The following is a 27259-nucleotide window of genomic DNA, read 5'->3' as shown; positions in this document are numbered from 1 at the left end:
GCACCTCAACTATGCACAGAATCATAGGAGCGTGGGTGCAGAAAAATGGTAGCAAGTGCTCTGGACTGATGAGTCCAAATTTGCAATATTTGCATTTAGCAGGAGGCAGTTTGTTTGCTGAAAGGCTGAAGAGCGGTACGATCAGTTCGCAGGTAACAGTGAAGCACGGTGGAGGTTTCTTGCCAGTTTGGGGCTGCAAATGGAGTCAGAGATTTGATCAGGATCAGTGGTGTCCTCAATACTGAGAAATACAGGCAGATACTTATCATCATGCCTTACCATCAGGGAGGCGAATGATTAGCCCCAAATCTATTCTGCAGCAAGGCAACAACCTAGAGAGATTTTCATTAAGAACTATCTTCAGTGTAAAGAAAAACAAGGAGTCCTTGAAGTGATGGTTTGGCTCTCACAGAGCCCTCATCTCAACATCATCGAGTCTGTCTGGGATTACATGAAGAGACAGAGGGATTTGAGGCAGCCTCCATTCACAGAAGATCTGTGGTTAGTTCTCCAGGATGTTTGGAAAAGCCTACCTACCGAGTTCCTTCAAAAACTGTGTGCGAATGTACCTAGAACTGATGCTGGTTTGAAGGCAAATGGTGGTCACACCAAATATTGATGTGATTTGGATTTCTCTTCTGCTCATTTACTTTCCATTTTGTTAATTGATAAAAATAAACCAATAAAACTGAAAGCATTCTTAATTTACAGCATTTTTTCACACCTGTCTAAAACATTTACACAGCACTCTATACATATCAAATCTTTGTTTTATAAACTGCTAATAAATAACAAAATGGTTCTGTGACTTAACTTGGGTACCCTGAGTCCCCCCTGTTTGAATAGAAAGACACAGTGGGAGAGATCACTGCATCAACATCACTTGTGTTAATGCAGCGATCTGTCAGTTTTTTTTTCTTCAATCCGCTAGTTGAAAGAAATAAATCTGGCAGTGTGTACCCAACTTTATAGCAGCTGTTTGTAATTTTGCAACCTTGAACTTTGCCATAAGATAAGGGGTGAAGGACTAAGATAAGTAATCATATGCAGATTGCATGTGGGCTAGAAGCCTACACACAGCATTTTTCAACATGCTCTAAATTGAGATACCAATAATAAAAGGAGCCACCATTGGATAAAACAAAATAAATTATTATTATTAATAAACATTTCATATTACCTGACCTAAAATTTAAATATGACATGTTATTTCTTTTAGTCCCAATCACTTTGTAAAGAAAAAATATACAGAACATTCCCATTAAAATTAATAGAAAAAAAGCAAAGAGAAAGTTGTAACAGATTAATATAAATCCAAACATTTGTGTTTCTATCCTGTAAACTAAGTACTATTTTAAAGGACCTGAAAGCAGAATTCCAAAGTAAAAAATAAATACCCAGCACATAAAAAAACAAACACCTTCAGTTGGATGGAGAAAGGCCTCTCTGCCCCTAGATAATGCTCTTTCAGGTTCAATAAAGGCCAGCATCATTCCACCAGCCTCCTATGACTCCTGGATGTCATGGACACAACGCTTGAGGTGCATCATCACACTGTTCTGGGGTCAGGTCACAGTGCTGCACTAAACATCATTAGGTGAGTGATGTTTAGTCCTGAGGTATGGACTGTTGGCTGCCATTGACTGATATGAAGAGAAAGGACATATGAAGTTACTGGACTGGCTAGAATGCAATTGGAATTAAGGTATATGTTTTGGGACACTTTTAAAAAATACTTTTAGGGGACCATCAGGGAGCTGATGGTAGGCTTCAAGAGAAATTTATCAACTAAGGAACAAGCGCTGTTTGTACTCTGCCTTAGTTGTTGAGACAAGAATAATATTGTTTTGTATTCTCTTTTCCAATCTTTCCTGAAAAGTGTGTTTCCTATTTAAAAAATAACATTGATCAGCTATAAGATGTTGTTTTTTTCTCCTTTGGAAAAAAGGGACAGTGATACGTTTCGTAGGTGTATTCAGACATGTTTTATGGACCTTCAGATCAAATAATGGTATGGTATTGCAATTCTAAGAAAAATATTGCTAATTTGTTTCTAAATGACCCCCCTGTCAACATTCACACCAAATAGGATGTGTAGCCATTGAGTAGACTTTACTAATGATGTAAAACCATGTACAGTAATACCTCGGTTTAAGAACGCCTTGGTTAAAGTAATTTTCGGTTTACAAATGAAAATCCACTGAAATAATGCCTCGGTTTACAAATTTTGTATGAATTTGTTTCGCAATACGAAGTGTATGTCAGTGCTTTTTTTTAAATGCAATTGCTGGCTCTTTTTTTTTTCTTCGCTATAGCTCACAGAATTAGCTGTCACTTTCCCCAAAGTTAACGGAAATGTTGTTTCTTTTACGAAACTAAAAAGAGACATTGTTTGCCCCCCCCCCCCCCCCCCCTTTCCTGACCTGCCAGGCTGCATGCTCTGAAAAGGGTCTGGTATGAATTTTGGGAAGGACCCCCACGCCATTTTAGTTTTAAATTTTGGCATGGGAGTTCCCCTCAAAATCCATATCAGACACAAAGGGCTTGGTATGGATGGGAAGGGGGACCCTACGCAGTTTTTTAAATTTATTTTTTTAATTGCCAGCAATTCTTTTACATTCAGCTGTCAGTGGGGAACCCCGCTGACAGGTGAAATATTAACACATAGTTGTCACTACTAAAATGCTGCATGACTTGATAAAATAACTCATGCGGTATTTATTAGTGTTTACTTTTTTCTGATCTCCGGAACAGATTAATTGGTTTTCAATGCATTCCTATGGGAAACGGCGTTTCGGTTTAAGAATTTTTTGCTATAAGAAAAGTCCTGCAGAACGAACTAAATTCTTAAACCGAGGTATTACTGTACTTGTTCCACAGTGCTGAGTGAACCTTTCCAAGCCACCTGTTTTAATTCCATCCATTTCCTCTGAATAATACATGTAAAAAGGTGGTAATATTTATGTTAGATATTTACATGCATGGCAGGTATTCTTTTAGACTGGAAACATTTTATTTCTGCTTTATAAAATGTCACTGACACAGTCTGCTGACGGCTGTACTTAACCAAACTTCAAGCGTAAATGACATGTTAAGCAGAATCAAACATACTCTGCTGCAGAAAAAGTACCCCAAGAAAAGTAAAAGGTCACAAGAAAGTATAATGAATGCACTCATCAAGCAGTAGTTTCTTGCTGTCTTGTGTTATTTATTGTGGAATTGGTTTTATACAGCAGACATCTGTTCAACATTTTTAAAGGCTAATTAAGTTTAACACAGGAACAATATGCCTTAAATATGCTCGGCTACAGCAAATATAAAAATGCATTTTTGGAGTTGGTGCATCCACTTAATTTACTAAAACAATGTCCCATGTCGGAGCTTTGCTTCTTTTTATATGAGCCATAGAAAATGTTTCTTTGCAATTTAAACAAGGCAAGCTTATAATAAATGAGTGCTGCTACATGTCTAGATTGGAGTGTGTTGATATCTACTCTCTGCAGTGTTGTCATTAAAGAAATGTTTTTCTCTGAAGAAAATTCTGTCTTTCAAAAGAGATGTGATCAGAATATCTTTCTTTCTGGAGAACCCACATCATCATACTACTTCAAGCAAACATTTTCTTCTGTCTAACTTGGCGAAGCTTTTGCACAATTAATTATGAAGGGTTACAAAGCCTGATGAGTGGTAATGGCATTTAGACTACAGCTTGCATATTCAAGCCAAACATTAAGACATGCTTCTTAAAGTACAGGAGTTGCAGCTGTGTATGGCCTGCCGAGTGTCTTTGCTTGCCGGAAAAGAATTTTACCATCATTGTAACAAAACATGCTGAGCATCTCTAAATTTTGTATTCTTTAAATGGTTAATAATGCAAAGAGCATGAATATAAAATGAAACATTTACTCGAAGTGTAAGCTAAATCAAAGCACATCCATTAAATTTGCTTCTCCTCATTCTGAGTTATCGAAGTCATAGGTCGGCACAGCTACGAAATTCTGTGTTTTGTTTTTTTTTCCTCACACAGGCTTTTTATGTATCTTGAAATAATGCCAGTTTCACTTACATTCATTGATCGACACAGCCTTTCTTTATAATCCATGACCATAATGCCAGTATTTCCACTGCATACACTTGGATAGCAAACAGTGCATTAGTAATCTTTGGTGAAAACTAGTTTGCGCACTAAGTTTTATTAGGTCTATAGCTTTACAAGATTGTATTTTCTAGGGGCAAATGTTTCCTAACAGGGGCAAATTAAAGTAGAACCATATGCAAAACGTTTTTCATTTTAGAGTAAGGGAGAGTTATCACTCCTTCACTTTATTTCCATCTGTGCACTTTTGGGGAGATTTAACTTCACTTCCTGTCCCATAGTCAAAACAGGAAGGGAGAATTCCGTGCAAATTAAGGGAATACATTGGTACACCCCATGTCACCAGAACTGGTGTCCCCATCGTAAGTTTGTCCCTCTAGTACTGTTGTGGTGACAACCCAAAATTTGGGATCTTCTTTTACTTTTGATGATAACTGTAAACAGAATAAATAGGGTGAATCTCCCTAATGGGGGGGGGGGGCGGCGGCAGAGATAGCGATAACCTGACAAGTGTTCTAATCCCACTCCACTCTATCCAAAGCTAAAAAAAAAAAGAAAAATGTCTTTTGTTGTACTTCATCCACTTCAATATTGTGCACTTTCACCCCCTTCCTGCCCAGGAGGCTAATTTTTAGCTTTTAGCGCTGTCGTACTTTGAATGACAATTGCGCGGGCATGCAATGCTGTACCCATATGACATTTTTATCATTTTTTTTTTAGACAGATAGAGCTTTCTTTTGGTGGTATTTAATCATCACTGGGTTTTTTTTTATTTTTTTCTAAACAACTGAAAAGCAACCAAAAATCTTGAAAAAAAATTTCCTCTTAGTTCGTTATAAATATTTTATTTCTTTTTCACTGATGTGCATTTTTTGGGCACTGAAGAGGCTGCACTGAAGGGCACTGATGTATTCTGATGAGGCTGCACTGATTGTCACTGGTAGGCTGCACTGATAAGTTGGCACTGATGAGGATGCACTGATAGGTGGCACTGATATGCTGTACTGAAGGACACTAATAAGCTGGACTGATGGGCACTGATTGATACTAATGGGGCTGCGCTGATAATCAGGGCAAATGGTAGTTTATAGAAGATAGCTATGAAAGAAGATATTCTTCAGTGCAGCTCACAGAACGTGACACGGAGACTGCATTTCTGTCAAGATCAATTTATTTATTGAAAATATTCTTGGCCTGAAAAAAAAAAAGAAGAAAGCTAAGGCAGCCACTATATCTAAGGCATAGAAGCTGCAATACAGTACACTGCATTTTTGTTATGGTTGTAGTTCTCCTTTAAAGAAGAAATTCACCCACATTTTCATATATAGGAATCTCCTCTGTCTGTTTCTTGATGCACCATGGTAAATGCTTGTGCACCATACAATTTTTAATGTAGTTTCTGATTACACTATGTCTATATGTTAAGAGATACTGCAAAATACTTGCATGCGGAAATACTCCCTTGAGACACATAAAGCCTGACTTATCAGTTTGTAGTAAGAACTGGATTTGTAGTTGAGTAGATTTTTATTAAGTGACCCAAATCTCCTAGGTATATTAAACTCCTCACTTTCTGTGGAACTGGATTTGCTCTCTCACTCAGCCAGTATCAGATTCAAACAGGTCTTAAGAATTTGTAGTGGTCATGTTACAGGGAAAATGAATTTTGTTCTCAGTAGGAACATATGTTGTCCACAGCTTCTAATCAATAGAAGTAAAAAAATAAGGTGATTTCTTATAGAACACATTTTCAACTTTCTGTCTTCCCTGCATCAAGATTGCAAATAAAATATCAATGATACAGTATAAACATTATATATATGTATGCAATATAATACTTATTAAATGCCAATACCATGAAGATAATTTACATGCAAGGGTTGATAACCACATTTTTTTAGTTGTGGGTAATTCATTAAATTGTGGAGCTGTCCATGCTAGCCAGTCATCTTCTAACCTGTTCAATTAAGCTTTGGCAATACAACCCAGAGGCTGATTGGTTTCTATGCAGAGCTGCGCCAGATTTTGCACTCTCTAGTTGTAGTAAATAACCCCCTGTGTGTGTGAGCTGCAGCAATGTCTTCCCCCATCAGAACTTAATTACCCAATTATCTTGGTGGCATCCTATAAATTGTGCAGACTATTTCTACCAGTAAAGAAGGGCTGCGAGTGTTCAGGCCTTCAGCTATGTTAAACGCTCCTCGTGCCCCGAGGTACTGAGAACTAGTAATTTCCCCAACAACAGTTCCCCAAAAGGTTGTGGAAAATACCTGGGGAACACTGATGGGGAAGTCATGTGCAGCTTAAAGGTAAGTTGCCGTGTTTACCCTAATGGAGTGGTATGGCCGTCCTTTAGACCAAAAATACATAAGAGATGTTTCTTTCATTGTCTTATGCTGGCGTATCCTCCTCCTATTTTAAGTGCACCCCTTATGACATGGCTACCCAATGCTGAAGGGAGTAGGAGCATGTATTAGTATGGCAGTGGGATCCTTCTATAAGTTATCAGTTTGAACACTATGCCTGCTAATATCTTTGAGGAGAAGGATTTTGTTTTATTAAAAAAAAAGAAACATTGGCTTGTGAGAGCAGGTTGATGATCTGCTGGCAGAAATCATTTTCTATTATTCATCTTCTGTGTTGATACCTGTTTTTCTTTCTGTAAATTAGTTTTATGAATTCACACCCTCCCACTTCTTTTTTAATGTAGGGTTATCTGCCAGCAAATGTGGAAAGAAGAGAGGGGACACTAAAGAGAAAGCAGAAAGAGTACTTTGCCTTCATAGAACAGTACTACAATTCCAGGAATGATGAAACAAATCAAAGCACATACAGGCAGGTATGTGTTTGGCTGTGGGTTAGGGAAAAAAATATAACTGTTGGATTTGAAATGATGTGTGAAAAATAGAAAAAACAGCCTCAGGTAAGTGCAATGTGTTTACTGCTTGACCTGTGTACCGTTCTTTTCAAGATCCATTCCTCGTAAACTGTCTGGAGCTCAGGGGTACCAGTAGTGCAGTGTTTCCCTTTAGTGCGTTTTCTACTTCCATTCCTTAATATTTTATTAATGGTATTAAATGCTGCTACGAAAGTTTGTCAAATGCTATTTATATTTCCTGGAGCTCCATTTTAAAAGTGTGCAATAGTTATATTGAATATTGTGGAAAATTACAATTCATTCTAAAATACCTTTTGCTTAACAAACAGTTGTAATCGTCTCTTCCAACAATATTAATAAGTTTCATTGTACTGATCTGTTATCAGAACTACAATTAAACCATCCCAGCCTCTCAAAATGCCCAAGAGCAAAACCTCTTATTCATAAATATTTAAAGCAGACCTGTCAGTAATTTTACAAGTCTGCAGGAATAAATTCCTGACATATTACAATTTGTAGTAACAGTACAGTACCATCTTTCCTTTTATCATTAAATAGCTGTCCTTGAGCTCCAGTGAGTGACCTTGCTTAGGCTGAGATGATATCATCAGGAGGCAGCATTTCCTCAGTCTCCTCTTCACCAGTGATCAAACTGCAACATTGTAACTTTGCAGCAATTCACAAAGTGGAAGAAAGATGAGTTGGGTTTAATCAGAACTCTGTTCAAACCCAGTTTGGCAGAGCCTGTGCAGAGGTGTCAAACAATCGCATTCCCTCCAGATGGGGCTTTCCCCACCCTGCAGCTGCATGAACACAAAGGGGTGGATATGCTTGTGACATTGTTGACTAATATGGCCACATGGTCATATTAGGTCAATGATATTGACTAAACATGGCCATTATGACCATATTAGGTCAGTTATGTCAAGATCATCCACATCACTTTGCATACAGCTTCAGTTAGGGAAATGCCCTGACTGCAGCTGATTGGGCTGGCGGGGATGCAATCATGTAACAGCATTCCAAGGGTTCTGGCGAACTAGGTATGGACTGAACTCAGCTTATCCCTACTGCTAAATTATTTGTTAATAGATTAGGTTTACTGTAATAATACACAACTTACAATCAATGGTTACAAAGCAACTCAAGACTAGGCCATATTAATGACTAACTGGTGACCCTAATATGCCGTAGAATGACACAGGGTAGAATAAAGAGGAATCTTCAGAAGTTGGACCACCAGGCTGTGTGGAAGAAGTGCTGTGTAGGGAGGAGTTCCACGGTCCCCAAATCTTCTCAAATAGATCTTTGAAGACACCTTCCAGACACCTGTATATGCCTCTAGAAAACTTAAGAAAATGGGTTATGTGTTTTCTACAAAACCTTTCAGCATAAAAGATTCTGAAAATCAGTAAATGGTATATGCAACTGTTTAATGTTCAGGAAAGCAAAATAGGGATCCTAATACTAAGACGTTTCATGTTCTTCAGCATTGCTGAAGATTGCAAATTATAATGATTTAAAGAAACTCCCCTGATAAATTGCCTTTAAAGATGCTCACCAACCTTCATTTATAAAGTGCACAATGCAGCATTAGGATTGACTCACACCAGAATCGCACAGGAATGTTGTCTGGGTTCCTATGTCATTCCCTATGTGTTCCCCATCAGGACAATTTAGCACCCCATTCATTTGAATGGGCTGCAAATTGCACCGGATCGCACAAAAAGTGGGGCGTGTGCTACTTTTGAAAAATGTGGTACACCAGATCACATGATACTGTGGTACCATGCAATCTGGTCCCCGCACAACAAATGCAGTGCATTTGCGGTGCCTTTACTAATGTATTGGTACCTGCAGCGGATCACAAAGGCAGTGCGTTTTGAACACTGTGTGGGAAATGTGCATTGAGTGCGCCTTTCCTGCACCACGTTTTGGTGAGAACTGACCCTAAATATTTTGTTGCCAATTTAGCCATGAGCTGTTTATTGTTTTTTCTAATTATTTTAAACACAGAACTTCAGTTGTCCTTCAAATATTTCTCCTCTTTGAATCACCAGCCAGCAGAGAACTCGTAAATATGCAAATATATTACAGTGACATTAGAGGAAAGCAGCAATGTTTCACATTGTCTATATAAATCGTTCATAGAATATGCAAGGCAGAATACCATTAAGAGCATATTGATTGCATAGCAAAGCTGAAAAAAATATGTTTGACAGACTTGTACCTTGACTTTGGAAAATGTGATAACATTTAAAATACATATTATCTTTTATTGCAGATTCAAATAGATATTCCTAGAATGAGTCCTGAGACATTAATTCTTCAACCAGTAGTTACAGAGGTAAGTGTGTATCTCAGAATTAAAAGGCCTGTCAACCTATACTGTTCCACTTCATAGATTTCTAACTGACACCTGCCATGGTTTGGGAGGAGGTCTCATTTTTCCTAGAAGTAATTTAATAGCCATTTAATTTAATCATTTAATATAGGAACTGCAGAATTTGGGGAAATAAATGTAGTTTGTATAATTATATTTACACCTGTGATGCCCTTCCCAAAATGTTGGCTCTATGAAATCAACATGCATGCTTCAAATCTTTGTTCTTTTCTATGGGTAATTGAATAAATCCCAGTGGATTTCTATAGTGGTTGCAAACCCTCACATATACCCAGTGAAGTGAGGGACCTCAGGTGATACACAGAGATGAAACAAATCATCCTGAATAAGTTATACCTGTTTATCTGCAGTATTCTCTTCTCTACATCTGTCCAAAGCCCAGACTTTATAAAGCTTTAAGAGCAATCAGAAAAAAGGGGGCGAGGAGCTGAAGGTACACTCTGCAGAGCTCAGTGAGGAGAACTCTGAGAACTGATTGGAGGGAAGAGACACACACCCTTCACAAAACAAACAGAAACAGAGCTGAAGCTGTCAATCAGCTAGAGCTCCCTCCCTGTCACCTTTTTTCTCTTGGTGTCAGGAAAACTTGTCAGGAGGGACTCATGGTGATAGGAGAGGAAAGAAGCAGCAGACAGAAATGGCACTTAGGGCTCTTCATAGAGACAAGTACACACTATAGAGGAATGTGCTATTCTAACTACCCTGTAAAAGAAATAAATCTATGCTTACCTATTCTGAAGGTGCTCCGGTCCAGTCACATGATCAGGTCCCAGCACCAGCTTCATTGTAGAGGAGGAACAGTTGACAAAAGATGCTCCATAGTAAGCCTCTGGATGATATTATTGCCCAGGCTCTGCAGCCATTGTTGCCGATCTCTCCTCTTCACTGAAGCTGGCTGCTGGAGAGGTCATGTGACCGGATGGGAACACCCTCAGAATAGATAAGTATAGACTACTTTCTTTTACAGGGTAGATAGAATAGGCTTAGAATGAGGGTGGTAGTAGGTTTAGGCTTCGTTAGTGTTTGACTATACTTCCACTTTAAGGAGGAAAACTTTTGTAACCAATCAAACACACTAGTATGCTACATAAATACAAATTTCTATAGCTTTTTAAATGCGTGATGACTTCCCTTTAAGATGAAATACAGCGGTTTTTTGTTTGTTATTTCTGTTGCTTTACCAGTTACAAAGTTAACTTTTCCAGCTCCAGTTTGACCATCAAACAATTAAAAAAAGTGAAAGATTTTAATCTTCCTTGGGTGTTAATAGATGCATGAGGGAAGTAATTATCAGAATTTGCACTTCACACAAGAGAGCTCTCATTCAAAATATTTATCACTGCAAAGGAATATAAATATTATCTTTTCGGCTCATGATTGACAGATACATCAGCTTTTGTCATGGTTGATCAAAACCCTAACCAATCTCTTTATTGAAATGTGCATGTATTTTATTATCCAGTGCTTCATTTCTTGGGAAACAATGGGCTCTTCTTTTACCTAATAATCTGGGTCTTGGACTTTTTTGTGAATTGCATTTTTCACTTGTCATTTGTAGTTTGTGGCACAGACAAAAAAAAGGATTCAGTTTTATTGAAAGGTTTTAAAGTGTATCTAACATAGAATGTGAAGCCAGCTATAATATTGTGCTTTTTGGGAATGACTATCTGCTGTAATATGAGAATATGACCAAAAAATAATTTATTCTAACTAACATAAGAGGCTCTGCCATATTTAAGTAAAACACACTATGATATCAAGTAGTATCTCTCGCTTGTCCATATAATTCAAGTTATTGAGAAGTATTAGGGTCAGTTCACACCAAAACCACATGCATCCATCTGCAGTGCGAATTGGCAGCCTTTTCATTTGATTGGGCTGAAAATTTCATCGAATCGCACAGAAAATAGTGCATGCACTGCTCTGAGAAATGTTCTGCGCCAGATGCCATGGTACTGTGGTACTATGTGATCTGGAGCCCACAAATGTATTGCATTTGTGATCTGCATTTGGGGTGGCATTAATAATGTATTGGCACCTAAAACAGATCACTAATGCAGTGTGTTTTGAACGTGCAACTTTCCTACACCACCATCTGATGTGAATCGGCCCTAAAATGCTATAAGCAGTAATGGAAAATATAGTGACATGCAGTTAGGAACTTCATCCATATCACCAGTTTCTGTATTTGTTTACAGAGACTGGTTTCTATATTCCTTTCTCAGTCATTGAGGGACACAAGAATTCTAAGATTGTTGGGTTATACTGCTGCTTACAGGAGGGTTTGGACACTGGCAAGCAACAAAATGGGGGACAATCTGGTATAATCCTTTTCTCCATCATGCTTTGTTTGCTAGCTTCCTAGAAGGATGGATGACATTTCTCTGCTTTGATGGAAGAAGTCTGCTTTTTATATTTGTGAAAATCTACCCCTTTTTTTCAAATCATGATTCATGCTATATTGGTGCTTGGGCCAGCTTCTATATGCAGTTATCTGAGCTTGGGTTTTTACAGCACTAGGCTTGGAGGCCATGCCCGGACCCTGCTGGACTGGACATTGTGGGGCAAGCCTGGAATGTGACTTTTGGGCACTGGGCTTTGAATTGTGGTGCCTTCCAGACCTGAGTGTACTGTATTAGCTGCAGAATGCTCTTCAGGTTCAGAGCCATGGCAAAGCCACAGGTGTGACCTTGTCTCCGAAGATTTACTTGGTAGGTAGGCTGTCCGGGCTGAACATCGGTAGCTATCTTGTTACTAGGGCCACTGAGTATCATTTAAAATCCCTTCTTTCTGTTTACCTACTGCAGAAGGTGTTTATGATAAGGAATTCAATGCTGACAGAAATGAACTGGGTGGAGTTCCATGTCGATGTTAACATCCTCTTGTTCCAGCTTTGGGCTTAAGGTCCTCAGGCAGCTCTTTGAGCTGCAGGAAGTCCTAAGTTCTGCTGTTTTTTGTTTTGTTGTACTACATTTCGACTTCCTAACCATCTAGGCAGGGAATTGGAGGGTTTTATTGAGATTGAGCTCACCCCTTATGTAGGAGGCAGTATGATTTGAATGTCAAATTCATTTGTCCCTCAATGAGCTTCAAGAAATGGATTTTAAGTACAAAGATGCCATTATTGGTTTGTAGCTACAGTGAAGGAAATAAGTATTTGATCCCCTGCTGATTTGGAATGTTTGCCTACTCACAAAGAAATGATCAGTCTAAAAATCGAATGGTAGATGTATTGTAACACAGAGACAGAATAGCAACAAAACAAATCAAAAGAAATGCATGTCTAACAAATTATGCACTGATTTGCATGTTCATGAGGGAAATAAGTATTTGATCCCCTATCATTCAGCAAGATTTCTGGCTACCAGGTATCCTTCATACAGGTAACAAGCTGAGATTAGAAGCAGTCTCTTAAAGGGAGTGCTGCTAGTCTCATTTTGTTACCTGTATAAAAGACACCTGTCCACAGGAGCAATCAAACAATCAAATTCCAAACTCTCCACCATGGCAAAGACCAAAGAGCTGTCCAAGGATGTCATGGACAAGATTGTAGAACTACACAAGGCTGGATTGGGCTACCAAACTATCGCCAAGCAGCTTGGTGAGAAGGTGACAACAGTTGGCGCAATCATTTGAAAATGGAAACACAAAACAACTGTCAGTCTCCCTAGGTCTGGTGCACCATGCAAGATCTCACCTCGTGGAGTGTCAATAATCATGAGAACAGTGAAGAATCATCCCAGAACTACATGTGAGGATCTTGTCAATGATCTCCAGGCAGCTTGGGACCACAGTCACCAAGAAAACAATTGGTAACACACTACGCCGACAAGGATTGAAATCCTGCAGTGCCCGCAAGGTCCCTTTGCTCAAGAAAGCACATGTCCAAGCCCATCTGAAGTTTGTCACTGAACATCTGAATGATGCAGAGGAGGACTGGTTGAAAGTGTTGTGGTCAGATGAGACCAAAATCAAGCTATTTAGCATCTACTCAACTACTGTTTGGAGGAAGAGGAATGCTGCCTATGACCCCAAGAACACCATCCCAACTGTCAAATGTGGTGGTGGAAACATTCTGCTTTGGGGGTGTTTTTCTGCTAAGGGGACTGGACAACTGCACCGCATCAAAGGGACGATGGACAGGGCAATGTACCGTCAAATCTTGGGTGAGAACCTTCTTCCCTCAGCCAGGGCATTGAAAATGGGTTGTGGATGGGTGTTCTAGCATGACAATGACCCAAAACACATGGCCAAGGCATCAAAGGAGTGGCTCAAAAAGAAGCACATTAAGGTCATGGAGTGGCCAGTCTCCAAACCTTAATCCGATTGAAAATCTGGAGAGGGAGCTGAAAGTTCAAGTTGCCAAATGTCAGCCACCAAGCCTTAATGACTTGGAGAGGATCTGCCAAGAGGAGTGGGCCAAAATCCCTCCTGAGATGTGTGCAAACCTGGTGGCCAACTACAGGAAACGTCTGACCTTTGTGATGGCCAGCAAGGGATTTGCCACCAAGTACTAAGTCATGTTTTGTGAAGGGGATTAAATACTTATTTCCCTCCTGAACATGCAAATCAGTGCATCATTTGTTAGATATGCATTTCTTTTGAATTTTTGTTGCTATTCTGTCTCTCAGTGTTACAATACACCTACCATTCGATTTTTAGACTGATCATTTCTTTGTGAGTGGGCAAACATTCCAAATCAGCAGGGGATCAAATGCTTATTTCCTTCACTGTACCTTTTCTAGAGATCTTCTAACTTGCTCAGTGGTTTGCAAAGTACTTGTGGCCTAACCCATTAGGATTTAAATGTTTGGTTTTCATTTATAATACTATATCTATTGTTCACTGTATGCTAATTGCTTCTTAAAATTTACTTTTGCAGAAAACATAGTAATAGAAACTGGACTTGCATTAGATCAAATTTTTATTTTGTAGCTGGCGACCTTACTTCCTATTGAAAGGCTTGCCTTTTTGATACAGGTTACAGTGGTTTGAATGACTGTGATATACAGTAAAGACAGAATGGGAGTCACAAGCCTACCCGTCTCCCACTCGTCATTTACTTGAAATTATTCTGCTGTTGCTGGGCTTTTTCTCTGATTTCTTTTCAACATTTCCCTTTCCAATTAAAACTTTCTAAAATAGTTTTAATATGCCATTTTAAGGATCAATCATGTATAGTACAGGATGTCTGATTTGTTCTATTCAATGTTCCATAAGCTGAAACCTTGTGACCATTCAAATGTAATTACCTCTACGTTGCATCATGTTCTGCGATTCCTGTAGAATTCATGTACCACAGACTGGTTTAATGGGATAGCTCATTCTTATTACATTTACCTAACCCTTTTCTAGACATGCCAATTTGTCTTTGCTTCCATCTGCCCTCTTCCTTTTTCTCATCAGTCAGTAGTGTGACACTTTTTATGTAACATAAGCTTTAGGAATTGAAATGGATTTTATCCTTTTGTTCTGTGTTCAACTCCACTGCTTTGTCCAACTCAGCGGAGTTTGCTGACTATAGGGATGACCTTTGGGTTGCCCTGAGTGTAAAAGAGGTATTTTATGTTACAGCTCCTTTGTAACATGATATCTATCACTTTTTATATCAAACACATGTGGAATGAATGCATTTGAAGCATCTCATTTCTCTTTTATGTTTAGTGTCCTCTGAACTCCAAACCTGTTACACCTCCATCTAGTCCTGCTTCCTTATACCGCAGTGTGCTTTTCTCTCCTGTTCTAGTCTTTTATTGTTCGCTCAGCACTGGGGAACATGCAGTTTGCAGGCTGATATAAAAAAGTAGCGACTGGTGCTAAATTCCAGTTTTTCGGCACAAGTGGAGATGGACATTTATCACATAATCTTTAATTATAATTACTCATTAGTTATCACAGCCTTTTTCAACCAGGTTGCCGCCAGAGGTCTTCAGGGGTGCCGTGGGGAGAATTGCTGTCACTTGAGCCCGAGCTCCTGATCTCCAGCTCCACTGTACGTCGGTACTGGGAGCCATCAGACCGCTGAGCAAGGTGAAAGCAAAGGGAAGGGGAGTGTCTTCTGTGCTCTCTGCTTCCCCCTAGAGTGCAGTACCCGGCTGTGTGATGGAAGCTAAGATACTGTAACTTTTCATAATGCTGTATACGTGTGTGTGTGTATGTGTACCTGTGTGTGTGTACGTGTGTTTTATGTGTGTGTATATACGTGTATGTGTACATGTGTGTTTATGTACATGTGTATACATGTATATGTGTACATGTGTATTTATGTGTGTGTGTGTATACATGTGTACGTGTGTATGTGTACATGTGTGTGTACATGTTTGTATGTGTGTGTTTGTTTTCATATGTATGTATATGTATTTTACTTTTAATCTTGACCCCCTATTCCTGTCCTATCAGAACTGCTTTTTTAGGACTAGTTCGTAATAGCAGCAAGGACTTCTGCTCCTCTGAAAAGCAATCCATGATCAGATCACTTTTCAGAGGCATTTGACAGGTGGTAAAGAGGCAATATGTTGCCTCCTCACCACTTGGTTTACCCCAGCATCAATCACCACACCACACCTGTGTGCAATGCGCACACAGTTGCGGGGTGGTTTTAGTTCAACTCTATTCACCTGGAGGTATACCTCCAGCTGCTGTTTCTGCAGCTAAAGGGGGAGCAGTTGGGGGTGGTAAAAGCAGCTCAATTGCGTGGTTTTACCACCCTCCAACCTCACAGGTGAACAGGCCCTTGGTTCACATCTGTGTGGCTGTGTAGGGCAGCCCATTCATTTCAATGGGCTGCCTTACCCGCAAAAATGCAGGGAAAGTCATCCCTGACCTTAGTTTTAAAATTGCACCACACCAAAAACACCCCACATTTGTCAATGTATGAGGTACCCCAAAAGAGCAGAGCATTTGTCTGCGTGTCAGGAATGAGTGCGATTTCGCGTGCATTCTGCGACACACAGTAACGTGAACCAAGCCCTAGACAGGGGTGCCTCATGACTGAAAATACTTTTCAAGGGCGCCCCGATTGGAAAAAAGTTGAGAAACACTGGGTTCTCAAATGCATATGTACTGTATATCCTTTATTTACATATTAACACTCATGTACAAAATGCTGCTTAACACAAACTATGTATTAAAATAATTATAAAATACAGAGAGATGGATTGAGTAAAGGTTATGTGAATCCTCACCTTGTAAAACAACCCATTAAAATAGAAATTAAAAGCAAAACATTTGTGTATAGATATAAAACAAATTATAAATACCTTATTACCCTCTTTATATAGGTAATCACATACCCTCTGCCCTCAGCTGCGTAGGAAGCTTAGAGAGCTGGGGGAGGAAAAACAACAATACACTGATCTTCCCAGTGAACAGCTGTGTGGGGGGGTGGGCACAATTCAAATCATCGGAGGAGAGCAAGTTGAGCATGTACACTGACTCACTAAAATGTAATGCATGTTTTTCCTATTTCAAAACTAATCTTCAAAATGTTCAAAGCTGACCTCTAGGAATGGCACAAAGCCAACCGTGGGCTGTGGATAGCTCCTTGGCATCATCACACAGTTCAGGGCTATTAACCCTACATTGTTTGTGGATTGAGGAAGCCAGAAATAAAGTGCATGAGACACCTTACCACTGCACCCCTAAATGAGCAATTCAGCCCCTCCAGTGTGAGTGGTTTCTTTGTACTGAACATGCTGAACCTCCTCAGTTCACATCCATTCTGTCAGTACCCCGCAGAGAGCAGATCCCAATTTAGCAGTGGTAGATTACGAGCTCTTGGTAGTGAGAAAAAATGGCTCAAACAGAGGGGATTCAGCTGCAGACGCTGAGAAAAATATTGTGTCCTCTCACGTTGATAGCTGTTCTTGAGCAAGGTTTTGCAGTGACCATGCTCCAGCCCTCTTAATAGCGCTCTCCCATAGATGCGCAACATGTGGCCCTTCTTACTAAAGTATAATTTTATGCTACTATGTCTGATCTATTTCAATGGCTATCACCACCTCTGGAAATGTCAGGAAAGACCTACTAGAACAGCTGAACTTTATTTGGGGTTAATCAAAGGCACTTCCCGCCCTCCCGCCATATAAGGCAATGATGAGCGCAAGGTGGTTCTCTCGTTCTGGGAGGACGTCATATGACATCCTCCCATTCTAAGCACGCAGCGTGGCGATCCCTCGGACACAGCAGATCAATGAAAAGAGCCGAAGATTTCGGCTCGGTCATGTGATCAGCTGTGTCCAATCACAGCTGATCTCATGTAAATAGTGAAATGCCGGTTATCGGCATTTCTCTCCTCATGAGCTGTCACTCTGACAGCTCGAGAGGAGAGCCGGTAATCGGCATTCTTTGGAGGGGACATGTACACTGATCATCAGGGCACTGATCATCAGTGTGCCCTGATGATCAGTGTAGCCCCAGCAGTGCCACCTGTCAGTGTCCATCAATGCCAGCTGTCAGTGCTCATCAGTGCTACGTCAATTCCACATATCAGTGCCTACCAGTGCACATCAATGCCACATATCCGTGCTCATCTGAGCTGCCTTTCAGTGTCACCTGTCAGTGCCACCTATCAATGCCAGTCAGTGCCACCTATTAGTGCTGCCAATCCGTGCCACCTCTCAGTGCCAGTCAATGCCGCTTATCAGTGCCACCTAACAGTGCCAGTCAGTTCCACCTAACAGTGCCAGTCAGTTCTGCCTATCAGTGTCAGTCAGTGCCACCTATCAGTGCCGCCTATCAGTGCCATATATGAGTGCTGCCTTTCAGTGCCCATCAGCAATGCCTGTCAATGTCCATCAGTGCCAACTACCAGTGCCTCATCATCAGTGCCACCTATCACTGCCCATCACTGCAGCCTCATTAGCGCATATCAGTGAAGGGGAAAAATCACTTATTGACAAAATTTTAAAACAAAAACTAAGAAAAACCTTTTTTTTTTTTAACATTTTCAGCATTTTTTGGTTTGTTTAGCAAAAAATAAAAAATCCAGAGGTGATTAAATGCTACCAAAAGAAATCTCTGTCTCAAAAAAATGATTAAAATTTCATATGGGTACAGTGTTGCATGACCGCGCAATTGTCATTCAAAGTGCGACAGCACTGAAAGCTGGATATTGGCCTGGGCAGGAAGGGGGTATAAGTGCCCAGTAGGCTAGTGGTTAAATGATGTCAGGTGTGTACTGACTCCTATTTAACATGATTTTGAATGTGATTGCTTAATTCTGAACACCGTTACAACCCCAGTCATAAGAGCATGCGCACACCTATGCAACCACATTATTTTAGTTTTGTATGTTTACCCCCCAACCCCCCCCCCCCCCCCCCAAAAAAAAAAAAAAGATTTCAGTTTGTTCTTCAATTGAGTTGTACAGTTTATATGTCACATTAAAGGTGGTAAAAGTTCTGAAATGATTTATCTTTGTCTCATTTTTTTTACATCACAGACACTTGACATTTTAACAGGGGTGTGTAGACTTTTTATATCCACTGTATATAAAGTGTTAGAATTGTTGAAGTGTTGGTCATGTGGTCAAAGCTTGTTCAGTTGACTGGGCTTAAGAAAGGAGCCTTTAGTGCATGCTTTTCAAAGGTGAGCGTCTTTTTCGGAATTCCCTTGAGCAGTACCTTGAGGTTGCTGTTGAAGGAAGGGGGTTCTTACCCTACTATCCTCAATTAAAACTCCTTATTGAATATGCCTTCCCTACCTCACATGTATGATTTATTTTTCTTTTTGTTTTTTTGTTTGTTTTTTTTGAAAATTCTTTATTTTGAATTTGGGAAACGTACACTTAACACTGAGGTTCAACATGAACACATAAACAGCATCTCAGGTAACAATATGTCTTATTCCTTGTACACAGTCTTTAGAATCAAGTGAGTTGCCACATATTAGCAAGAACAACATGGAAATAAGAGAATAGTTGGAACCATCTGGGTCTAAATTGTCATTGTGCAAGCACTTTCATTTTTTACCAGCATATGTAAACAAAAAATATATCAGTAGACCTAAGTAGGTCCAGCAGAACAGCAAGAAATTCAGAAGAGGTGTACAATTAATAGATATGGAAAGGGATGGATTAGAAGTTATGAGCTAAAAGAAAGGGGGAGGGGTATTGACAAAGGAAGGGTGGGGGGAAGAAGGGGGGAGCTGTCCCCTCCTCTTTGTCATGGGTCAGATGGCCAAGGCCTTGTCCTTTACAGACCAGTCAATTACTTTGCTTCCAGTAAATGTTTATATTCCGATGTACATGAAATTTCCTTCCAGTAGTACCATTTCTTGAATTTTCCATAATAGCCCTTATTTGTTGAGGTAACGTCTTCCATTTTGTAAATTTACTTTTGCCAACCACATGGCAATGAAGGGTGTTTGTTGTTTCCAAAATTATGGCAGAAAACACCTGACAGTGGGGACCAGAAGTGTTACCATTGATAGTTTGTAAACAGACCTAGGTACAACTCCAATTTTAAAAAAGTTGGGATGCTGTGTAAAATCTACATGAAAGAAGAATGCAATGATTTGCAAATCTCATAAACCCATATTTTATTCACAATAGAAAAAAGAAAACACACCAGATGTTTAAACTGAGAAAATATACAATTAAAAAACAAAACAAAAAAAGAATTTTTTGAAATTGATGACAGCTGTACTGTGGTCATAAGAATCAAAATTTGACATTCTGTTTGGCAACCATGGTCGCTGCATCAGGTCCGTCTTTCTTTTTACATCGTTTACCAATTGCGTAAATGTATGCCAGCTATTGGTCTTATGGTCTAATCCATCTAGGTGAACATGGTGAACAGGCTTGGAATGCTGCAATCCCCTGGAAATGTAGGCTGAAATGCGTAATTGAGCTTGCCGCTTCAGGGCAGTTTAGGTAGATTGTGTTGTATAGTGATCCCAAGCAAGAGACGTCTTAAACTCTTAATCAGACCATACTGAGGAACAACATCAATAACCAAAGATCTTGGCACTAATGTTTAACAGCAAGATGACACTCAGGAAATGCTACCCTCTTTTCATCTCCATTGTGAAGTAGGCATGAGCTTGAGATCTATTTGCACACAATAAATGCAATATATTGCAGTGTAGCAGTGCACAGCATATACACAATCTTCACAGTGAGGGTAGAAATTGCTCAAGGTTTCCTGCACTGATATCAGAGATTCCCTTGGAAGTTCAAAGTCGTTTAAGCTCTTCAGGAGTTCAGAGACACATTACAGACTTCACTGTAATGTGTCTGAACTCTTGAAGGGCTTAAATGCATAAACTATAGTCACAAAGGGAGTGTTACCTGGCTGCTGCCTGGGCCTGCAGCCTGGGGCTGCAGGACATAAAAGGCATATTAATGCAGCATTATACATTGGGGAAAATAATTATTTGATCCCCTGCAGATTTTGTAAGTTTGCCCACTTACAAAGAAATGAAGGGTCTATAATTTTTGTCATAGATGTATTTTAAATGATAGAGACAGAATGTCAACCAAAAATCCAGTGAAAACACATGATACAAATGTTATAAATTGAGTTGTAGTTCAGTGAGTAAAATAAGTGTTTGATCCCCTACCAACCAACAATAATTCTGGCTCCCACAGACTGGCTATGTGCTCATGTGGTACACAGATTAGTCCTATCAAATTAAGAAGGTGCTCCTCAGGAAAACTTGTTACGTATATAAAAGACACCTGTCCACAGAATCTTTATTTCATTGAACCTCACCATCATGGGCAAATGACCAAAGAGCTGTCAAAAGATATCAGGGACACGATTGTAGACCAGCACAAGACTGGAATGGGCTACAAGACCATCAGCCAGAAGCTTGGTGAGAAGGAGACCACTGTTCGAGCGATTGTTCGCAAATAGGAGAAATACAAAATAAACCATCAATTGCTCTCAGTCGGAAGCTCCATGCAAGATTTTGCCGCCATATATTTGAAATTCTGCATGGTCCCCCTCCTCAAGAAGGCACATGTACAGGCCCGTCTGAAGTTTGCCAATGAGCATCTAAATGATTCAGAGAGGGATTGGGAGAAACTGCTGTGGTCAGATGAGACCAAAATTGAGCTCTTTGGCATTAACTTGGCTCACCGTTTGGAGGAATAAAAATGCTAACTATGGCTCTTAAGAACACCATCCCTACAGTCAAGCACAAAGGTGAAAACATGCTTTGGGATGTTTCTCTGCTAAACGTACAGGCTGACTTTGCCACACTGAGGGGCCAATGGATGGGAGCCATGTATTGAATCTTGGATAAGATCCTTCTTCCCTCAGCCGAACACTCAAGATGGGTCATGGATGGGTCTTCCAGCATGACAATGACCCAAAACATACCACCAAGGCAACAAAGAAATGGCACAAGAAGAAGCACATTGAGGTCATAGAGTGGCCTAGCTAGTCTCCAGACCTTAATACTATAGAAAATATATGGAGGGAGCTTAAACTTCGAGTTGCCACGCTACAGCCAAGAAACCCTAAAGAGTTAGAGAAGATCTGTAAAGAAGGTTTTCTCCATGAAGTACTAAGTCATGTTTTGCTTGGGGATCAAATACGTATTTTACTCACTGTACTGCAACTTAATTTATAACATTTGTATCGTGTTTTTTCTGGATTTTTGGTTGATACTCTATCATTTAAAATACACCTATGATAAAAAATTATAGACCCTTTGGGGGCATGGCCTTGCTGCTGGAGAAGATAGCTTCTTGAATACATAGCTCCGCTCCTCTGCAACACAAATAAGCGCCATCCAACGCCTCAGACCAACAGAACTGGCACCTCTGCAGAGGATTCCCTCTCTGGTCCCACGGATTATGACCCGCAAACGGCCCCAACACCAGGGATCACACAGACTCCTTGAGTTCTTCATTTGGCCCTCACAGCTCCTGGATCAACATGGCGCCGGCATGGTTCGAGGGGACCAGGAGCTACCGCCCACACCTGGGACTGAAGAAGACTCATCCCTAGAGATGGAGGAATCCGCAAACACTCCTATGCAGCAGCCTTCCTCCCCTGCTGACAGACGTAAGAGGGTTGCTAACTCCCCAGCATAGTCTCGTGCTAAACTTCCCCCTATGAAGAAGAAGCATGGCACTGAGACTTGTAGTCCCACGACCAACAGTCTTCCTACACAAACACTGGCAGCATTCCCAACTTCAGACAACCTTGCTTCAGAACATTCTTTAAAGGCCATATTACTCTCCCTGCAGGCTGACTTGAAAAATGAACTACACTCCTCTGTCTCTCAACTACATCACAAAATTGAGCTTCTAGAAGAGTGGATTGAGCATATTGAGCAGCACCTTTCCTCAGCCACCATAGCCCATAATGCGGTTGTAGATATCCAGGATGAACAAGCAGAAGCTATTAGACAACTGCGCTTAAAAGTCACAGACCTGGAGGAACGCTCCTGTTGAAAAAAATATTAAAATAAGGAAGTACCTGAATCCATAACCCTGGTTGAGTTAATACCATTCCTCCACCAACTATTTTGCAAACTCTTGCCCACGCTCTCGCCTCAAGGCATGCTGATAGACAGGGCTCATAGGATCCACAAACCGCAACACTTGCCGCTTTCTCTTCCCAGGGATATCCTAGCCCGTATCCATTTTTTCCATGTTAAGGAACAAACCATGCAGGCTGCAAGATCTATGTGACCTCTGCCTGATCCCTACACCAAATTAGCACTCTACAATGATCTCTCTGCAGCCACATCGCAAACCCGTAAGGATTTCTCACCAGTCACTTCAATCCTGATGGAACACAAAATCACTTATAAATGGGGATTGCCTGTAAAGCTGCTAGTGACCTACCAGAACCAACAAGTCACTATTCAGACCCCCAAAGACGGAATTAAACAGCTACATAATTGGGGGTTAATGTGTTGTCTTCCACCAATGCCTAAACCCAATCCGTCTTCAACAATTATGAACTGCTAGGACAAGCGATATCCACCTTAATATCTTAACAGTGCCCTCAATACTAAAATGAAGCAAACTGCTGGATGGTACACAGCTTTAATTCACACTATGTGGAGAAGTGGGTGTTTTGTTGATTTACCTCCATGCTCCATTGTTGTGTGCTAAGCATGCAGTTTTTCTTTAATTGTAACTTTGTTACTGAATTGTATACTTGGTTTGTTATTTGCTAAGTAGTATTGAGTATAACAACCCTATAGCTTTAGGTAAATCTTCTGACATTTTTGTATCCTATATACGAGCTACAATGATACTTATAACTCTCTGTTTTGTTACTTTTAACTGTCTTTTTTTTTTTTTTTGCACCATACTGGCATCTCCTCCCCACTCCTGTAATATGTCTCTCAAGATTACTTCACTAAATGCCAAAGGCCTCAACAGCCCATTTAAACTCTCCCTACTCTGGAGAGAGGCTATCTCCTAGCGCGCATATATTTTGTGTGTTCAGGAGACCCACAACTCAACCTCTAATCCACCCCAATGTACTCATAAATTATACCCTTATTGGTTTCATGCTCAAGCTAATAAAAAGGTCATGTTGACAGTGACTCATCAGGTAGATATCGAATCCATTCTGCATCTTTTAATAATAATCCTCTGATCATTGTTAACATATATGTCCCAAATACCCTCTAGAAGCCCTTCTATAAATCTATCATGCAAAAGTTACAGCATTACCCCAAATACCAAATTGTCATATGTGGAGATTTTAATGAAGTTATAGACCCCCCCTCTTATTTATATATATATATATATATATATATATATATATATATATATATACACACACACAAACACACACACACACCATTAAATTGACAGAGAGATCTTACAAAATGTCAGAAATACAGAGCACAGGTAGTCACGATCCAATTCTCTGTCCAGAAATTAACAAAAGGAAATGAAAATCATAAGGCCAATATATAATATAGTTATAACATCAATAGGCTACCAAATGATTTATTGCTGCACGGTCTTATAAATCTGTTTATAAAAGTTACTGGAGCAAAAGTAACCACTTTGGAACTGTATTATATAACTGCCTAGAAATAATAGATTATTTATTTAAAATAATACCTAGTAGTTAATAGGATGACCAAGATTCCTATTTACGGTAAAAGATATGCATAGTATCCATAACTGTATGGTGGACCCTTTCCATTCATTCACCTCCATGTAATGAAGTACCTGAGACCCTACAGAAGGAGAATGCCAGTTAAGAGCACTAGCCCAATGGATAGCACTAAATAACGTGTGTGCCAGTTTTTTTCAAGGGGGTGTTACCTCTGGCAGCTAAGCAAAAAATAAACACATTTGGTATGTTAAAGTTATTGAAGTGCCAGTCATATGAGGCACTTGATTGATGCCTGTGCCGCAGTGCCCGAAGAGCTCTGCAGCTCTAGAAGATGTGTAAATGTGTACCTCTATCCTGGCAGCCCCAGAAACACATCTCGGGTATTAGGGAATTAAATGTATGTATTTTAGCAGAGGTATAATACCATCTAGTATGAAGTTTTATCACCATAGAGCATGTGCATTTATGCACGTTTGAGATCATATCTAGCGATTCCTCTGCAGAAAACTCCTGACCCGTATCCGCTCCCCAGCTCAACATTGCAGAGGACGTGGCTAGATTGCCCTGCTCATTGAGATATTTATAAATTACTGAAATAATACCTTTGTCTGTAGAGATCTCACCACATGATCCTTCAAAAGCCCCTCTTGCATCTCCCCCCATCTGAAGAGCGATAGGCAGAATAAAAATCTCTAATCTGCAAATATTTATAATATTCAAAAATGAGGGAGAGCATAATGTTGTTTTAAAAAGGAAAGGGAGCTAAAGGGCAACTCCTGGGAAAGAGAGTATAAAGTCACTGCCTTTGTCCTCCCATCAAACAAACTCCGACCTGGAAGCATATGAAGGTAGGCTCACCTAAGTACAAGGCTAACCAGGGGGACAGGGGCAGCAAATTATATTGCAGTCTGTAGAGTGAGGTATTGGGATACCTCATTCATTGGGGCAATATCCTTCGGCCATATAGAGCGTGACCAAAGGAGACCTGGTAGGTAAATAGGTAAATATGTTGTCTTTAAATATTTTATGTGTGCAGAGTAGAAGGTTGTTTAAAAATTTGCAAATGTATGCCGTATTATCGTGCATTGATAAATGTGAAAGTGTCACAATTGTAGTAGTTACTCTATAGGCATTATTATTTAACTGCCTCCTGCCTGCCATATAACGTAATGACTGGCGGACGGCGGTTCTCTTGTTCTGGGAGTATGTCATATGACGTCCTTCCACTCTAACTGAGCATGCGCGCTATCGGGGGGTGCAGGGCACGGCGATCGGTGATGCGCTGTTTCCCTGCGACACAGCGGATCACTCTGCTCTGTCATGTGATCAGCTGTGTCCAATCACAGCTGATCACATGTAAATGGGAAATGCTGGTTATCAGCAGTCCTTTCCTCCCGCTGATAGCTCGTGAGGAGAGCCGGTAATCTACATTCCTCAGAGGGGACATCTACACTGATCATCAGGGCAATGATGATCAGTGTAGCCCCATCAGTTTCACCTGTCTGTGCCCATCAATGCCACATATCAGTGCACATCAATGCCACATATCAGTGTCTACCAGTGCACATCAATTCCACATATCAGTGCCCATCAGAGCTGCCTTTCAGTGCCAGTCAGTGTCGCCTATCAGTGCCAGACAGTGCCACCTAAAAGTTCCGATCAGTGTCGTCTATCAGTGCCATATATGAGTGATGCCTGTCATTGCCCATCAGTGCCACCAATCAGTGCCGCCTATCAGTGCCCATCAGCGCCCATCAGCGCTGCCTGTAAGTGCATCACTGCAGCCTCATTAGCGCACTTCAGTGAAGGAGAAAAAATGTTATAACAAACTAAGAAAAAACATTTTTTTTCAAAATTCAGTCTTTTTTGGTTTGTTTAGCAAAAAATAAAAACCCCTAGTGGTGATTAAATCCCACCAAAAGAAGGCTCTATCGGTCTCAAAAAAAGTTAAAAATTGTGTTTGGGTGCAGTGTAGCATGACCACACAATTGTCATTCAAAGTGTGACAGTGCTGAAAGCTTTAAATTGGCCTGAGCAGGAAGGGGGTAAAAGTGCCCTGTAGGCAAGTGGTTAAACAAACTGATTACTAATCGAATATCTGTATTTACAACTAATGCTTTTTTATAATTTATGATTCGGGTAAAGAAAAAATAATTGTCACAATTTGGCAGGATCTTTTCACAATGTGTGTATGTAACCAGTCATTTGTTGTTCACATTTTTCTGGGTAAGTGTTGAACTGACCCGACATTTCAAACAGAAAGCTAATGCAAATCAGTCTGAGTGGTTCATTACAGTATCATTCACATAAGAAATGCCCATGCAAGTCACGGGACACTTTCAAAAATGTAATACAGAAAGAAAGTGTTATCTCCTTTTCACACACCATGGGAAACTAGACATAAAAAACATAAATATACTTCTATGAATAATGCATGAATATATGCAGTTTATACTGAAATCATTGTGACTTAGCATATTTAGCTCAATAATACATTTGAAGGTGAGAAATCATTTTAGATGCCTATTATGATTCTTCAAGTGTAAAATACTAAGTTAAATGATACAGCTTGAGTATTGTGTGAGCTGTGGCTGAACTGCAGTGTCAGTTTATATAGAACATTACAAGTGTCTACACTGTTGGGGTTTATATGTTTTTGGCTATTGCACTCTCTCCCTATTCATATCTGGTTAACATACTAAATAAATGTGTACTGACACAGAAGAAATATTTTCTTGTTATTGTAACAGAGAAACTATGATGCCTAGAAATAAAACCTATTTTAGGCAGTTTATAGAAGAACTCCATGAATAATGTTACTTTAAAAAACTTACTGT

At 40.0% G+C, this 27259-nt stretch overlaps 1 protein-coding gene across 2 annotated transcripts in view; it reads left to right on the top strand.

Moving 5' to 3' along the window:
* TBC1D22A (TBC1 domain family member 22A) overlaps positions 1-27259 on the top strand; it is a 642021-nt gene that overhangs the window by 174744 nt on the left and 440018 nt on the right. For both annotated transcript variants that reach the window (XM_089684779.1, XM_089684788.1), the window contains exons 6-7: positions 6807-6935; positions 9259-9321. In XM_089684779.1, the coding sequence (XP_089540905.1) occupies positions 6807-6935; positions 9259-9321 (192 nt within the window). The remainder of the gene's footprint in view (positions 1-6806; positions 6936-9258; positions 9322-27259) is intronic.

Source organism: Staurois parvus, unplaced genomic scaffold, assembly GCF_062004578.1.
Source record: "Staurois parvus isolate SC_StPar_1 unplaced genomic scaffold, SC_StPar_1.0 ptg000019l, whole genome shotgun sequence".
NCBI classification, from domain to species: domain Eukaryota; kingdom Metazoa; phylum Chordata; class Amphibia; order Anura; family Ranidae; genus Staurois; species Staurois parvus.
This window is presented reverse-complemented; position numbering and strand designations above follow the sequence as displayed.